The 17,193-nt window shown below is 36.6% G+C and overlaps 1 protein-coding gene across 6 annotated transcripts in view; it reads left to right on the plus strand.

Moving 5' to 3' along the window:
* The window catches only part of KIF16B (kinesin family member 16B), a 143,375-nt gene that overhangs the window by 68,678 nt on the left and 57,504 nt on the right, over window positions 1-17,193 (plus strand). For 4 of the 6 annotated variants that reach the window (XR_003991894.1, XR_003991893.1, XM_030489904.1 and 1 more), the window contains exons 16-20: window positions 2,839-2,921; window positions 3,125-3,213; window positions 10,584-10,616; window positions 10,958-11,011; window positions 12,904-14,259. Coding sequence is in view for 4 of the 6 variants with exons in the window: in XM_030489904.1 (XP_030345764.1) it covers window positions 2,839-2,921; window positions 3,125-3,213; window positions 10,584-10,616; window positions 10,958-11,011; window positions 12,904-14,259 (1,615 nt within the window). In the remaining 2 variants the exon portion in view is untranslated. The remainder of the gene's footprint in view (window positions 1-2,838; window positions 2,922-3,124; window positions 3,214-10,583; window positions 10,617-10,957; window positions 11,012-12,903; window positions 14,260-17,193) is intronic. The other 2 variants (XM_030489906.1, XM_030489907.1) reach the window with 1 other exon arrangement.

Here is a 17,193-nt window from a genome sequence, read left to right on the forward strand (position 1 = left end):
GATGAAATAACTAGTTTAACGACTTGTGCCTGATCCATGTATCCTAACTGTGTTAGCATTTAGTCTCACAGCAGGAAGTGCCAGCCTCCTTGAATGTCTGCTTTAGGTAATGCTCATTAACTGCTGATATACTTAAATGTTTCCGTTCATCATTAATAACTGTTCATTTGAAGATGTGTTAAGTTTTTAGACTGTCATGGAGTTAAAAAAAAAAAGAGGCATAGTAATTGATTACCACTTGCTTCTACAGATGACTTCCAGCATTTGTGAATTCTGGCTAATGTGGCCTTTTTGTGTAAATGTAGCTTACTACAGTATTTTTTTTTATTCTTAAGAACACATGGTATGACTTCTAGAGGTAACTGGATTAACATTCACAATTAGAGTCTGTCCTTTACCTTAAATATATCCTCACTTTAAACCAAGTTTTCAGCTTTTTAGGCCAAAATGCCAACTCTTCTGTACTTAATGTAACCTCTCACTGCTTGTTTTTTACAGTTTGTTAATAAAAGAAAACAAAAAACTTTTAAAAATATAGAAGTGACTTTTAGAAGTTGGTAAGATCTTAATTATAGATACGGTTGTTTGCATAGTTCCAAAATACTGTTCTGTGTAGGCGAGATGCTTGATAACATTCAGCAGGCATTCTTTATTTTTATATATATATGTATGTATGCATGTATGTATATATAATTTTTCCCCTATGCTCTCTGGTCATTTATATGTTTGGAGTCAACCAGTTAAATGGCAAGATCAGAGCTCCATAAATTATCAGGTTAGGTATAAGGAAGAAGTTCTTTATTGTGAGGGTGGTGAGGATGATCTTAAGGTCCTTTCCAACCCAAAACGTTTGATGATTCTATGATAAAGTCCTTTTTGCTTAGTTTTTTTTGTTCTTGATACTATCTGTAATTTGACAAACCTTCATTCTTTGCCATTTAACATTCAAGGAGGATAAGAATTGTTGCTTACAGTAAATAAATGAAAGTCAACCTCATAACAAATCCAGTTATGTTTCCATGACGATATTTGCACTTCGCACCCTTGCATTCTGATGGAGAGCTGCATTGCACAACAGTGGACAATTGGACCTGGTGCTTAGGAAATATTTGACTGCAGGGTTTCACCCAGATTTTTTTTCCCGAAAGAGGCTTTGGTGCTGATGCTTATCTAAGTTCTGTTAAGTGGGGAATTAAGATTGGAGAGTTTGTTTTAATGATAGCATAGTATCAAAATGTTCATAGTACTGAAAGAGAAACCTCTATGATCTGTCATTGCGGTTTGACTGTCATGTCCTTGCTGTTAAGCCTCTCTTTCCTGTTTTCTTTTAAATTCATGAAGTTAGGTACACATATATGTAACTGTATTCAATCTGAAATGTTAGGTAATTAAAGTTCCTTCCACCTAGTAAAGTGGTCAAAAATGTTTACAATTAATTTTTTAATCTTCATTTGAAAGTAACTGAAGGAATTCCATAGAAATCCTCTCTGTCACAAAACCCTCCTCCAGGCAGTCAGCAAGGATAAATGTTTGGGAGAACTGTGAGCGTATGAAGCACTGGTAGGCTAAAAACAGTTTTAGCCCTTTTGCCACAGCAGTCATGGCCATCAGGGATGCCTTTTAGTATGCTCACATGAAAAATATGCCCAACACACTTGAGGGAAAGGTCATCGCATAAATTAAAGGTGGTATCAAAATGACTTTGCAATACAAACCTACGTACACATTTATGAAAGATGATTCCTTTTAAAATTAGGCCTTTCATATGGTCCAAAATTGATGTGTTGTGTAGACAGCAAGAAGTCATGACTATAGGGCTTTTGCTGTTTATTTGCCAAGACTGGATGACCTTATTTAAGTTGAAATTCCTAATCAAGCTAATTTTAAGAGGAGCATTCCTTGTTAAGGACAGCATTTCATTCTCAGATGGTGAGAATTTGTTTGTAGTGAACAAGTGTTCTTAAGTGCAATTTTTTCATACTGTGAGTGTAATGGAGACCTTTTTCTTCTTAGAAATGCTTCACACTGACTGACAAATAAATGCTTGATTCTGTAGTTGCTAACTTGGAAGAGTTCCATGTTATGACAGTAGTGAGACATCACTGACAATATACTTCTTAGTAGGAAGGTATTAATTTTGGTGCCATTGTCTTTAAAATATGATAAGAATTGCCCAGAATCTCATTATTTGTGACCTGTACTTTAACTGATAAATACAATAATGCATGTGCATTGAGCAATTTGAATTATTCAAGGTTCTTCTCTCAGGAAATAGCTATTGGGTATGAAAGTCTAATAATCCCATTTTGAGTGACAATAAACTTCAGTGTTGTTCCACATAGAGAAGAAAAAGGTAAGTGAGAGTACAATTATGGAGATCTGGAGCTTTTAGTGTAGCTGGATTCAAATCTGGCTGTGATAAGTAGTGGATGGACAAGTTTGTTCTTAGTCACATTCGTGGACCTTCCTGTTGCATCTGGTACCTACTGATGGCTTCCAAAGTAGCACTGTTGAAGGGTGTATAGATCGAACTCGGGCAACTGCTTCCTCTACCTATATTTATTCTTTAACTAAACTGCATGAACATGATAGACCTTTGTGGGTGTAAACATACATGTTTTGTTTATTTTTTTTTAAGTAGGAATAGGAAGGAATAAACTGTATGGATTGGTTAATGTAGCTGTGACCATGCATCATCATACACTTGAATTGTCAAAACGCATTTTCATTTTGTTCTTACTTAATGGAAGTCTGTGCTTATATAGTCTGTCTGAAAAATTACGTGGCATTTTCAGATACAGAATGTTGTCAGTGAATGGTGTGTGTGTTTCTTATCAGGTGCTGTTATATTACTTGGAAGAACCAATATGTTTCGCTTTAACCACCCCAAAGAAGCTGCTAAGCTAAGGGAGAAAAGAAAGGTGAGATTAAATCAGTGTTTGGTAAATTTAAACCTTCTCACAGTTTTCTTGCTCATACAGACATTCCTTGATTATTGTAGAAAACTTTTTTTTTTTAATTTGCTTCACATACTTTAGTTAATATTTCACCAAGAAAAACAAAGGAAGAGTTTGTAACCACATCAGGGTTCGTCTAATACATTTGTTTTATGGTCTGTTGTTAGAGTGGACTGCTGTCTTCCTTCAGCTTGTCTATGACAGATCTTTCAAAATCCTGTGAGAACCTGTCAGCAGTTATGCTTTATAATCCAGGGTGAGTATATTCCAAAATGTGGTTGTTAAAATTCCAACCATTCTTCATTTTAGTGGTTTGAATGTTCCAGATGTCAGTAATGGACAATATTTTGTTCTCAGGTTATGCTTGTTAAATAATGGGCTTCTGAATGAAGCCAGAACTTTTCAGAAATGTTGTTTGAACTAGGGCATGTCAGAAAATGGGGTGAAGGGGCACTGATAGACAGTTGTAGTACCCAGAGTCCAGGAGACAGCATTTGCATTGTAGCCAAGGCAGTTCAGCACAATAATGACATGGCGAATTTTACATTTATACTTTCTTCAGAATTAACTATTTTTCCTTAGAAAAATGCATTTTAAACTGAAAATAAAAAATTTTTTTTTGCATTTGTATAATACCAATACAAGCATAAAAAGACTGGGAAATCAATGTCTTATGTTCTCACTTATATACCTCCTAGTATGTGGCCAAGTTAGGGTGTGGAAAACAGTTTTATTATACAGTTACAATGACACAGACTGCTTATTGCAGAGAGGCTGTTTTTAATATTTTTACCAGTGTTCTTAAAGTGATTTACAGAGAATTGATGGTGCTTTGTTCTAATTTTTTGTTTTCAATAGCTAGTGCCTGTGTTTTGAATTGAGTATGAGATGAGGCACTTTAACCACCTATGGGCTTTTGAAAGATTGGCTGTAAATTGAATTATAGCCTTGGATAGTGCAGCTTTATTCCCATGTTTTACTGTGGAGTTGCTCTTTATCCATTAGAATTTAGGAAGATTGCACAAGTAATAATAACTTCAAGTTAAACAATGTCTTAAATACAGTGAGTATGTGTAAAAACACTGCTGCAAATGTGACTGTTGCTCTTTTGCTGCTGAGCTACCTACAGAGATCTCAAGATGGTGAGGTAGTTGCTGATATATTACATCTGTTTTTCAGAGAGAGATGAGAGAGAAGAGGAAAAAATTATACGTGTATTTTTCTATTTGTTTACCTTCTCAAAGAGTTCGATCTAAAAACTTGTAGTGACAGTTTCTAGTATTATATTTTCTGTGTTCCTGGCTGCTGTTTGTTACCTCCGGTTATTGATCAACTACCCTGGGCTTTTCCTTGACTAATAATGTTACTCTGCTACAATACTGTTATAAATAATTACATTATGCTGCACAGTATGGACTTGGACTTTGCAGTCACCATAGAGTAGGACAGATTGTTACAGCATTGCCTCACTTCTAGTCTTTCAGAATTGCAGCAAAATATAATGGCATGGGCAAGGCCCAGTTGAAAGTGGGCTTAAGAATGATTTTCCTGTCCAAGGAGTTCTTACTCTTCAGATAATGCCAAATTATATCTTACAGAAAAGGATTTTTCCAATAACATTTATCTGGGAAAAAAAAAAGTCTGGAGAGTTACTTGATTGTCTCTGATGGAATAGACTGCCGCAAATTCTTCTTTTTCCCTGATAAGTATAGTGGACTGTAGCTTCTTTTTCCCTTATCAGTTCTTCAAACATCTTGCCTTGCTTTCCTGGAAATTGAACAGTATGAATAATAAAATGAAATTATCAGTGTATGCAGCACTTTTTACAAACCCTGCCATTTTTCCCATCTAAAACTTCTTTTAACTTATATTTTCTATTTTTGGGTGTGATTATGAGAGCACGGTTGCTGTTGAAATGGAGGATCAGATTAGGAGAAATATTCTTCATATTCCTGAACACTTCATGCCTGTGTTTTATTAGACTATAAACTACAAGCAGAGGGTTAATTATTGATATTTTTCTGCTAGCCTGCATTCAATTACTCTTTGTGAACTGGCTTGCAGGAATAGATACTTTGTCCTGCATAATTTGTAAACACAAGTAAGGATTATGCTTAAGGCTCACATTAAAACAGGAATGCAGGTCTGCATGACTGTCACTTGTTCGTGAGCAATAAATCTGAGGTTGATCCATAGACACTGTGCAGATCACTCTACATATGTTTTTCTAAATGAGGAAGCTCATGAATTGTAGCATAGAATCTTTTGGATTGGAAGGACCTTTAAAGGTCATCTAGTCCAACTGTCCTTCAATGAGCAGGGACACCCTCAACTACATCAGGTAGATCAGGGCCTTGTCCCCATCTTTCTTACAGGCCCCCTTTAGGTATTAGAAGGCTGCTTTAAGGTCTCCCTGGAACCTTCTGTTTTCCAGCGTGAACAAGCCCAACTCTCTCAGCCTGTCTTCACAGGAGAGGTGCTTTAGTCCTCTGAGCATCTTTGTAGCTCTCCTCTGGACTTGCTCCAACAGGTCTATGTCGTTCTTATGATGGTGGCCCCAGAGCTGGACACAGTACTGCAGGTAGGGTCTCACGAGAGCAGAGTAGAGGGGTAGAATCACCTTCCTTGGCTTGCTGATCATGCTTCTTTTGATGTGTAATGTTAAGGTTCTCATCAACCAATAACCCCAGCTATTCATCCACCAGTACGCCCAAGTCTTTCTAGGTGAGGGAATGTTCTCAAGCCCTTCATCCGCAGCCTGTATTGGTAACAGGGGTCGCCCTGACCCAGGTGCAGGACTTTGCACTTGGCCTTGTTGAACCTCATGAGGTTTATATGGTCCTGTTTCTCAAGCTTGTCCAGGTCTCTTTGGACAGCATCCTGTCCCTCAGGTGTGTCAACCTCACCGCTCAGCTGGGTGTCATATGCAAACTTGCTGAGGCTGCACTGAATCCCATTTTCTATGTCATTGATGAAGATATTAAACAGTACTGTTCCCAATGGTTACATATTCATAATCTAAACCTTTACCCTTATCTTCAGAAGCTTTAACTATGTTTAAAACAATAGATGCCATACCTAATAATACACATTGCCCAGGCAGTGCAGAGGCAGGTGTCATCCTTAGATCAGCGATTTACAAACACCTCCCAAACACCAGAAACCACAAAACAAAACAAACCCCAGCAAACCTCAAATATGACTGTTTTTAACTGCTTTTTACAGTTGCTGCAAAAAGTAAGTAGGCTCTGCTGTGTGCACTGCAGTTTAGCTGAGTCCAGGTCTTACAAACCAGTAAAAGAAAGTACCTTCCATAACTGATGCATCTTTATGGACAGCAATTTGGCAACAGCAGCTTTTCAGCTTACGCTGGAGTTTCGTGGCAATTTAAAGTTTATTTATATTGATGCTAATACTGTTTTCTGTCCATCTCCTCCTTTGTGACAGCACAGGGGATTTTCTGATCATATGGTGAGCTCATCTCAAACAGACAGTTCTGCAGAAAGTGTTACTTTAAGGAGAGCAAGCGGCTAGAGTAAATGCAAGTTAAAGAAAAGAAGATGTTTTGAATACAGCAGACCCCAAGCATATAGGCTTTAGTAATAATTTGAAGCCAATGGCATTGTGTTCATAAAAAGTTAGATGGCTTGCAGAAAGCTTGAGCTCTGTACTTCCAGCTAGGAATGCTCCTTAGCAAGTCCAGTGCTGCAGTGGTTATTCTTCTGAGTGGTGACTGTGTTCAGGCTGGGTAGAACATTCAATAAATCTGATCTCTGGGTATCAAAGGCAGGATAATTGTAACCCAGGTGTTAGACGTGGACGAGCATCTTGCTTCCTGGAGAGGTGCAGATGGAAAGGAATATCCTGTAGTAAATTTGGTTTGGATTTTTTATTTTTTAGACACGAGCAATGTAGGACGTGGTCCTTTGGTATGATCCTTTATTACTATAGATTGTACTGTCAGTTTCTCATAACATAAGGGCATACAGCCCACCAGCGGTGTAGGTTTAGATTCTGTTGCTCTCTCTCTGGGATTATTTTGTGCAGCTTCCGTAGCTGACTATCCTTCTGCCTGTTATTAATTTAACACTTTCAAGACCACCTTTTTTTCCAGTTTCAGTATTGATAATCTGAAGACTTGTAGCTGAATTTGCAATTTCTATAGGTTGCAATAAGCAGCTTGAAAGATCTAGCATTTTTAGCAGTCAATGGTAGAAAAGCCTGTCGGATATTAACTTCAGCTGTTTTGAAAGCAGATAAATGATGGATCTTGCTTACTGTATCTATCTTTCCCATATGAAAATCAGTGTTACCTTTAATTGTGTTTTCAGATGGGTGGTCTTTGTGTGTGGGGGGTGTGTGTGTGGTTTTTGTTTGGCTGTTGATTTCCCATATGTGGAGACAGTTGCATAATTTTTTGGCTTAACATGCAAAATTCTTTGTTTTGCTTGTTCCCAGTCTTTGTCTTTAATCTGGTGTCATGCAACACTGATTCAGATAATAAGCTTTGGATAAAATAGAATTTTGCACATAGATTTATGCTGAAGATTTCATTTGTGGACCTTTTGTAAGCTACATTATACTATAACTCTAAAACCACTCATGAGAAACCTTGGTTTTGTCGTGGATTTAGCATGGGGGATTTTGTTTTGTTTTTTAATTAATCTCATAAATTGTGTTACTGAATGGCATTGTAACATCTTTGTAGTCCTGCCAGTACTCAGTCTTTCCTAACAGATGTAGTACCAGATCACACTTTTGTGCTGTGTAAATTAAGCTACTGTAGTACTGTGCTAGTAGAACTGACTTCCTTTCTCTGCAGCTTATCTACACTGCTCTTATCACTAGATATGCCACGTTTTCCAGGAAAATGATGTCTATTTAATTCAACACTGATCAGATTAAGTTCCTTTGTGGTAGATCTACAAAAGAAGAAAGAATGGATTCTAGTCTTTAATATCTGTGTGTTTCTTTCTTTTTAATTTCAAGCTTATACTTTTTTCTATTCACAGTAGTGCTGACATTAATAAAAGGAGTAGAGGTTATGCGAAAAAGATTTTTATTACAGATAGACTAAACTGGAAAACATCAGTCTTGCATCTGTGCTTTGTAAAACTGGCAGTGATTTGCTATAGCCAGTGATTTTTTTGGTGATGCTGAGATTTATTTTATTTGGACTGGCTTCTTAACCCCATATTCTCACCTGTCCTCAAAGAACCTTGACCCCATAACCAGTTTGAAGCAGATATTGCAGAGGTAGTGGTCTCAAAAGTGGAGAATTCCTAAATACGTTGAGAAAATAGGCAGCCAGCTAAAGATGAAAGGCATCATTCTTAGCCTTGCAGAAATAAAGGCAGCAGTGTGAGTGCCTTAGAGAATAGAGGCACTGTGAATATCGTCATGGTAGGAGAGCCTTCAGTGGAGCTCAGACCTTCTTAGGCACCATTGAATCTACATGACAGTAAAACACCTGGCTGCATTAGCCCTTCTCTTCATAGGAGTATTAACTTGTCTAAAATGTATTAAATGTGCATTTTTAAAATAGCAAGGAAGTGTTTGGAAGCTGTTGCTTGGGGTGTTGCTGATGATCCATATTTGGCTTTGTGAAATAGCCATTTTCACTGAAGAAGGAATCACTTTTTCATAGTTCATTCCTCTTTCCTGATCAACCTTTTGAGAACCACGAAGATTCATTTCAGTGTCAAGTGAAAGTGATTGTCATGATACCACTGTTTAAGGTATTATAGACATTTTCTTGCAGAGAAAAGCATGGAGTTTTCACCACTGACCTGTTTTTTATGTCAGACTGATTGCTGTGATGGCTCATTTTCCTTGTATCAGATCTCAAGCCAAAAGCTCATTACCATTTTTGTGCTTATATAAAATATGTTTGCCAAATTATGTGTTTTATATGACAGTCAAAATATCAAAAGAGTTTTGCTCCGGGTTTTGCATGTTATGCTAGCCAGTATGAAACATTTTACTTCAATATGGGTTAACCAACCATGGGAAATCTTGTAAATCATCTTTGCCAACTGCATAAGCAAAGATGATCTACATCTGACAGTGCCCAATGGACATCTGCATTTCCACAGAACAGAGCTATATTCCCCATGGTCTCTATTATTTTGGACAGAAGTAATGATGAATATAGTGGCATTTGTCAGCCAAGCCCTAGGTAAAAAGTGATAATGAACAGCTTTGAATTCCAGAGGCAGACCACAGCCAAAGTGAGAGCTTTTGAGGTATAGCTTAAAAAAAAAGAGGGAGGGGGGAACCAAAGCTCTTGGTAACCATTAAATTAAGCTTTTGCTTTCTGAAGTTCCTTTAAGATTGCTTTTTGTTCTCTTTCAATACTGTGGATTTTGCATTGCTGCTGCAGAAATTGTGATCATATTAAAAATACAAAGTTGTTACCGTGTCTCCTTGGGCTGTAATGTTGAGATAGTACCTGTCCTAGCCATTGTCTTAACGAAAATGTGAAAGGACTCTTGGTGAAACATTTACATGAAAACTCTGAATGTCTGGAGTTGTGTATAAAAATCTACATTTGCTTCTCTCTTAGGAATTGTAGAAAGCATTTTTTTTACATGAATTTGTGAGAAATAGGCAAAAGTGGAATTTGTTAAACTAGTCTTTCTCCAGAATTGCAATGGTTAGAAAGATGCTTCCAAAGCATGAAGGAATCAAAGTTCATTTAAATTGCTTTATAAATGGTAGATTATTGGTGTATTTTTGCATGTTTCCAAGGGCAGTTCCTTTTTGTTATGTGTGTGTGTATGATTTAAAAAAAAAAATATTAAAAATACCTGATTTTTAAAAAACCTGTCTACGTGATTGTGGCCATGACAGCTTAAACTGCAGTTCCTCATACTTGAAGTTAACTTTTGGTTCAGTCTTGCAGTTTTTGAGTGTGCACGGACTGTCTCACTAACCTGCAAACTCCTTAAGCTGCAGCAGACCTGAAATAACTGGTTATTTATGTATTTGGTTGAATATTTCGGTCCATATACAGGTTCTCTATGCTTTTTCAATATTTATTTTGAAAAACTTCCTTAAAAAAATCCATAAATATTTCAAAGGAAATGAAAGTAAGAGAAGGACTTCTGTACAACTGTAATAAGCTGATATTAAAAATGACATAAAATACTCTTCCATAATTATTTAGAACCTTATCAAACTAAATACATTAAAATCTCCAGTTATTTTAGAGAAATGGTTTGAACTGTGTTCTGTGCTTGAATGTTGTGTTTCGCAGGAATGTTGCCCTGATTACACCATAGTAATGTTTGGGTCTTTTTCTTGGGAGGAAAAGGAAGAACAACTACAAGCATGCCCTAGCATAATTTTATACCTCTTTCCCTTCTCAGAAGTGGCCAAGTTAATAAACCGTAGGATGATGGGCATCAGTTTAACCATTACTGGCATTTCAAAAGCATGTTTAGAAAGAATAGTGATTTAAATTTTACTTGTGAGTTATAGTGTGACGAATGTTCTATGGAACTAACGAATTTAACCTCTAATAATACAAACTGTTGTTGACTTTTAAATATTCTGTACTGCTAATATGTTCTATCAATTTCTTTCTTAATTGATCGCACCGTTTTCCCCTGCCTCCAATGGCAGTCTTTTCACTGTAAAAGGACCGATCTGTCTAAGGTAGAGAAATTAAATTTCTATGTATTGATTGCCATGCCTGCATGTAGTTAACTTGCAGAGGCTATGCTAATCATTTATCTGTCTTGTTTAACTTTTTAAATATTTCCCTCTGCCCCCCTGGAATTCATTTACTTTTTGTTTCTACTTGTGTCAGCATGATACCTAATTTGTAACCCTAATGAAGGAGATATTTTCTGTTCTTGTGGAAAGTAGTTTTATGAAACTTTTGATTTATACCATTGTTAAAAACAGACACTGAAATGCATCGTATCTTCCTATTTTTTGGGATGTTGAAGACATAATAACCTTTTAACTGTGTTCTTTATTTGTTTTTAAATCAGGCTAGAATTTGAGAGACAACAACGGGAGGAGCTTGAAAAATTAGAAAGTAAAAGGTAACATTATTCTCTGTGGTCTTTACATGTGTGTGTGCATATATACACATTATAGACTCATTTAAATCATTAATTTGGAATCACGATGTTACTCAGCAGGCAGAGGATCCTGATACAAATAGTTTTATTTTGTTTTGTCATCTATGAAGATTTTGGTTTTATTTTCTTGAACCGTCCATTTTTATTGATTAGTAAAAGACAAGCTGAACTGTAGCTAACTGTGACCTTTAGCAAAGAAAATACCAGACATAAAGGTATGAGGAGGATGGAATATACAAATGTAATATATTACTCTTGCTCTTAATTTTCATGGTGTTATTCTAAAAGATAGAATCATAGAATGGTTTGAGTTGGAAAGGACCTAAAGATCATCTAGTTCCAACCCCCAGCCGTGGGCATGGAAAACTCACACTAGACGAGGTTGCTCAAGGCCCTGTCCAACTTGAACGCTTCCAGGGGTGGGGCATTCACAGCCTCTTTGGGCAGCCTGTTCCAGAGCCTCACCGCTCCCACAGTAAAGAATTTCTTCCTTGTATCGAAGCTAAATCTCCCCTGTTTAAGCTTGAACCTGTTGTCCCTTGTCCTATCACTACAGTCCCTGATGAAAAGTCCCTCTCATAGATCTCAGGATGGCAAATCACATTCGTTATTCATATCTTTTTTATGGTTTAGTTGCCTTTGGTTTGAATCGTGATTGGAAAAGTTCATATTATAAACTCTGCTTCTCTTAAATAAAATCGTGGTGCTGGCACAGGTACACCAGTCATACTCATCAGAATGTTATTTCAAAATCAGTTTGAAGTACAAAGAAAGTATCATTGTCAGCAGGCAAACTGAGCTGACTGTTCTGGCTCATCATGCCTACTAAGATTTCAGAAGTAAGAGCTCTCACCTTGCTGCAGATCACAGCATTGATTAGATTCATAAGCTGAAAGGCACTTTCTGCCATCTCTGCTTTAGACTGTTTGCTTCATTTTGAAAGAACTTTTATGTAGTTGGACTAAGTTAAGTAAACTCAGAAAAACCCTGAAACTCTGAAGCATTAGAAGATATGCATCAGAAGATTATGCAACAGAATCACTGATGTTTGTCCTCTTTGTTACGTTTAGAGGACTTGAATTCAGATTGTGCTGAAGTTGTTTTGCTTGTGCTTTAATTTATCTGACTTTAACTTCTCACAAAACAACCAACCAACTTGCAGGTTGTCTCTACATGTATTCAGATGATTCTAGTACAGGGATAATAGTGACCTCAAGTCTCAATCTGTCCTTATTTGGAATGCACTGGAACCTTTGAAAGAGAGATTGCGCAGGGTATCATAGTTTGTCTTAAAGTAGTTTATCTCTCAAATACATCTGTTCCTAATCTTATAATTCTGTTTGTCAATAATTCAGTTGGGTTCATCTAAAGCAAAGATGTTGTTTTAATTCATCTGTTGGCTTGAATTTACTGAGGCAAATTTCTCATCAAGTCCTTCTATAGAAGTTTGTTTATATGAGAGCATATTTATATATAAAAATACATATTTTTCCTCTTCACTGTATGCATGGATGTGTTCTATGAATATTTTTATTGGATTTGCCAGAATTAGTACAGTCTAATTTTCTACCAACATTGGTGCTATATAACATGTCTTCCTTTAACTTCATATATCCACAACTTCTAATATTGAAATAGACAAAATGAATCTCTTTACCATTTGCCTCATGCATTGAGTCACTTCCAAGCAACATAAGATCTTAACCTGTAGCAAAACAAAAGTATTAAAAAAGCATTATACATACTGCAAAATCCTTGTCCAAACCTTTTTAACTTCTAAGGGACATATTGTCTTTTGGGGAAAAAAGTAAAGAGAAAAGTTTGAAGTATTGCATGTAAATGTTTTACTGTAGGAAGCAAATAGAAGAGATGGAAGAAAAACAAAGATCTGACAAAGCAGAACTTGTAAGAATGCAGCAAGAAGTAGAGTCACAGCGCAAAGAGACAGAAATAGTACAGCTGCAGATTCGAAAACAGGAAGAGAGTCTGAAACGGAGAAGTGTTCACATTGAGAGCAGGTTAAAGGATTTGCTGGCTGAAAAAGAAAAATTTGAAGAAGAGAGATTACGAGAACAACAGGAGATAGAGCTTCAGAAGAAAAAGCAGCAGGAAGAAATTTTTGCCCGGGTCAAAGAGGAGTTGCAGCGACTACAAGAACTTAATCATAATGAAAAAGCAGAGAAAATGCAGATTTTCCGTGAGCTAGAAAGACTTAAAAAGGAAAAAGATGAACAGTATATGAAGCTGGAATCAGAAAAAAAGAGACTCGAAGAACAAGAAAGGGAGCAGGTGATGCTGGTGGCTCATCTAGAAGAACAGCTTCGAGAGAAGCAGGTCATGATAGAGCTCTTGAAGAGAGGGGATGTACAAAGAGTTGAAGAAGAGAAAAGAGATCTTGAAGATATTAGAGAATCTCTTTTGAAAGTCAAGGAGGCCCGATCTGAAGGTGATGAGAAACTTGAAGAATTAGTAAAAGCACAGCATGATTTTGTAGAGTTTAAAAGGAAACAACTGGAACAGTTGACTCTTTTGGAGAAAGATTTAGTTCAACAAATGGATCACCTAGAAAAGGAAATAGCAGATGAAAGAAGAGCTCTGGAACACTTAAATTTTGCACATGAAGACCATTTAAATCTCATGAGAGATGATGAAAACTTTGTGGATGCTGTACTCAAGGCTGAAGAAGTTGAAAAGATAAAGACAGCAGAATACAGGCTCCAATCTAAAGTGCGCCAGCTTGAGTACCTGAAGAGTAGTCATTTGCCAGCTCTGCTGGAAGAAAAACAAAGAGCTTCTGAAGTCCTTGATAGAGGCTTGTTAGGGTTAGATAATACTCTCTATCAAATAGAGAAAGAAATAGAAGAAAAAGAAGAGCGGCTTGCCCAGTATAGAGCTAGCACAAATCAACTGCAGCAGCTTCAAGAAACCTTTGAATTTACAGCCAACGTAGCTCGTCAGGAAGAAAAGGTTCGGAAAAAGGAAAAAGAAATCCTTGAATCAAGGGAAAAACAGCAGAGAGAGGCACTGGAGCAAGCTGTTGCCAAGTTAGAAAGGAGGCACTCTGCTTTGCAACGTCGTTCGACGATAGACTTTGAAATTGAAGAGCAGAAACAGAAGCTTGCCACCTTGAACAACAGCTGCAGTGAACAGGCAGGTCTGCAGGCTAGTCTAGAAGCTGAACAGAAAGCCCTTGAACAAGACCGAGAACGGTGAGTGTTGTGGTGGCTTCTGTTTGATAGACCCTATCCACTAAAAGTGAATCAATTTATACCTTAAATGTTGAGAGAGCGACTTGTTCTGTGTGCCAGTATTGGAGTTTCTGGATGAGTTTCAAGTAGTTTACCTAGAATGGAAACTCTGTATTGCTTCTTACAGGATTCTTGCTTGCTCTTTAATTTCTGTTGTGTTCAGATACTTATCCCATCCTCAGCAGTATAGTATTTGCATTAGCCATCACAGTACTTAAAATAGTTTTACCTATGAAGAAGGCTCTGCCAACCTTATGTTCTGCCCTTACAAAAATACGTATTCGCTAAGAACGTTTTTCTCGTGTAACGTGTAACATTTTGTTTCTTTATCAGTAACAAGGTAGATGTTTGTTCAAGATTTGGAGGCTGATAGTTATTACAGTAGACTGCCAAGTGTCTCAGCTGATGATGTACTCAACACTTCTGGTATTCAAAGTAAACGTGTGGTTTTTAATTTTTTGCTGTTGGTTTCAGGGCTGAATAAATAGAGTAGCCATACATCCATGTAAAATTTGGTGGTGTTTTTTAAGCTTATTGGAAAATACACAGAGCCTTTAATACAGCCCTATGTGATGAGAAACCCTTCTAAGGACAGAAGCAATGTCATCGGTTATACACATATCTGGTAGCATAATCTTCAGCCTAAGTATGGAAGGCTCAGAGAAAAGTGATTCAGGAAAGGAAGGACCTTTCTGTGAGGAAGAAGAGGAAGAGATCTTTTCTTTTATTTTTGGCCTGAACAAAAATCCACGGGGATCAATGCATTTAATCCATGCAGTATGGAATGAGAGCATAATTGCCATTTTTATATGTGTTGTCTGAGTTGCTCATACTAGAGCTTTGAAAACCATGATTATTGATGAAACAATGAAGTGTTTTTTCTTGAGGTAGCATTTGTCATTTGCTTTTTTAATATTCCAATAATTATCTGACTCTTCTTTTATAAGCCCTTCAAACAGATGCTTCATTAGAAAAACCACCTTAAAAAAGAAACTTGCCTATAGCCAAATTGAAGAGCTCTTCTGTATCCTTTTCCTCTTAAACCATTATCAGAAGAGAATGGTTCCTTTCTATACCCTGTGTAGAGGTCACTTTTTCAGAGCTACATTGTGTAGATTTTAGTTAAGCATTTTCAATACTGATTCATCATTTTGTTGTGGATATTGCCATTATTTTTCAAAATTGTCTTGAACATAAACACCTCGTTTTCTACTCTGAGCATCTCGCTTGACTAAAGTTAGCTATAAACAACTGGAGTTTCCACAAAAATAGACAGCTTAGCCCTCAAGAGATTGCTGGGTTGTGTGATAAGTAAAAAACCCACGTTGTCAGCTGGAGGACTGAGGTTTAGAAAAGATACCAAGGAAGTGAAAAGGTCTCTTTTTCTTTTTCTTTCCCTCTTGATTTTTTGCTTGTTTACTTTAAAGTCCTCTTGCGCAAACTGAATAAAACTTTGAAGTCTTTTAGTCAATTGCCCAGGGCCCAGAAAATTCAATTCAGAATATTTTTACGAATGTTGAGGCACAAGAAAATCTTAAGATACATGCTAGTATGTTAAACATTTCAGGCTGCTTATCGCTGTTCTGTCTGAATTTACACTTCACAGTACACAATGTCTTTGATGCTATAGTAAGCGTATGAATTTTATGTTTCTTATTGTTTAGCTAGCTACCATAATGGGATTATGTGGTCTGGTTCAGATCAGTGTTAACTCTCTGAAAACGTTTAAATGCAATATTGATTTGAAATGCTTTATTAGTGTAAGTCCATCATAACTGGATAAAAAGGGTTTTTTTCCAGTTTAAATAGTATGTTAGCTCAAATTCTTTCACCTTCAGGGATGATCCCCAAAATGGTAATTTGAAGTTAACTTATACTGGAATAATACATATATGTTTTGTCTTTACTGGCAGAGGTTTGCGCAAGAGAATTAATATAAAGCAACTTTAGAGTCCCCATTGAGACAATGGGATATATTGCTCACAAGTGGCAAGGTGCAGTTTAGTGTATTTACTGGTGGATGCATCACACGGCTGGATAAGTTTATAGCTACAGGAAGTGATATCTTTTGATAGTAGGATGTTTACAAATCAAGAGATAAGCTTTTTTCCTTTAATGTAATTCTGATTTTTGTGGTTAAATTGATTTTCCATAGATGCAAACACTCTTCTAAATCCATCAGCCATCTCCTATCTACTTTCCCTCAGGATGCAAGATTGTTTTGCTGCTAATCAAAAGAAACAGATGACTTCTGGCAGTGCTGCAAAAAGTACTCTAAAAATGAAGTAACAATTCAGCCTGCTTTACTCCAGCCTAAGCCTCAGCAATTGTTATCTCTTTAATTTTCTGTTTTAACCTCCAGGATGGAATAAAGTCATTGTAGCATTGTACTTCAATTTAGATATATGCAGTTGTAGGGTAAGTGGTAGAATCCCAACTTTGCCTGGTTTCCCCTGCTTTTGCAGGAACTTCTTTTCTTTTATCCTTTAATTTTCAAGCAACCTCTAGAAAAAGAGTTACCTTTAGAGAAAAAGGTTGTAGTAGAAATGGGGAAGGTTATTACTGTGTTACTAAACTAACCTCAGCTGCATTGCAAGTGAAAAGTGTGTTCTGCAGCTTACTTCGTTATAATACAGTTTAGTTTGACTAAGTGATAAATATTGCAAGAAGTGCTTCTTATTTTATACTAGATGCGTCAGGCATTTTCACTCAAAAATCCAGTCTCCAATATTCTGTGCATAAATCTGTCTAGTAGGACACTTATTTGTTAAAGTGAAGAGGTTTTCATTTCAAAAGATGATTTATTAGGTATATATAAAATAAATGCTAGATGTTTTATTTTGTAAGTAAACTTTCAAAAACGTATATACAGACCAAAGGAATAACTGGAAAATA

The sequence above is a fragment of the Strigops habroptila genome, chromosome 6 (genome assembly GCF_004027225.2).
Source record: "Strigops habroptila isolate Jane chromosome 6, bStrHab1.2.pri, whole genome shotgun sequence".
NCBI lineage: Eukaryota > Metazoa > Chordata > Aves > Psittaciformes > Psittacidae > Strigops > Strigops habroptila.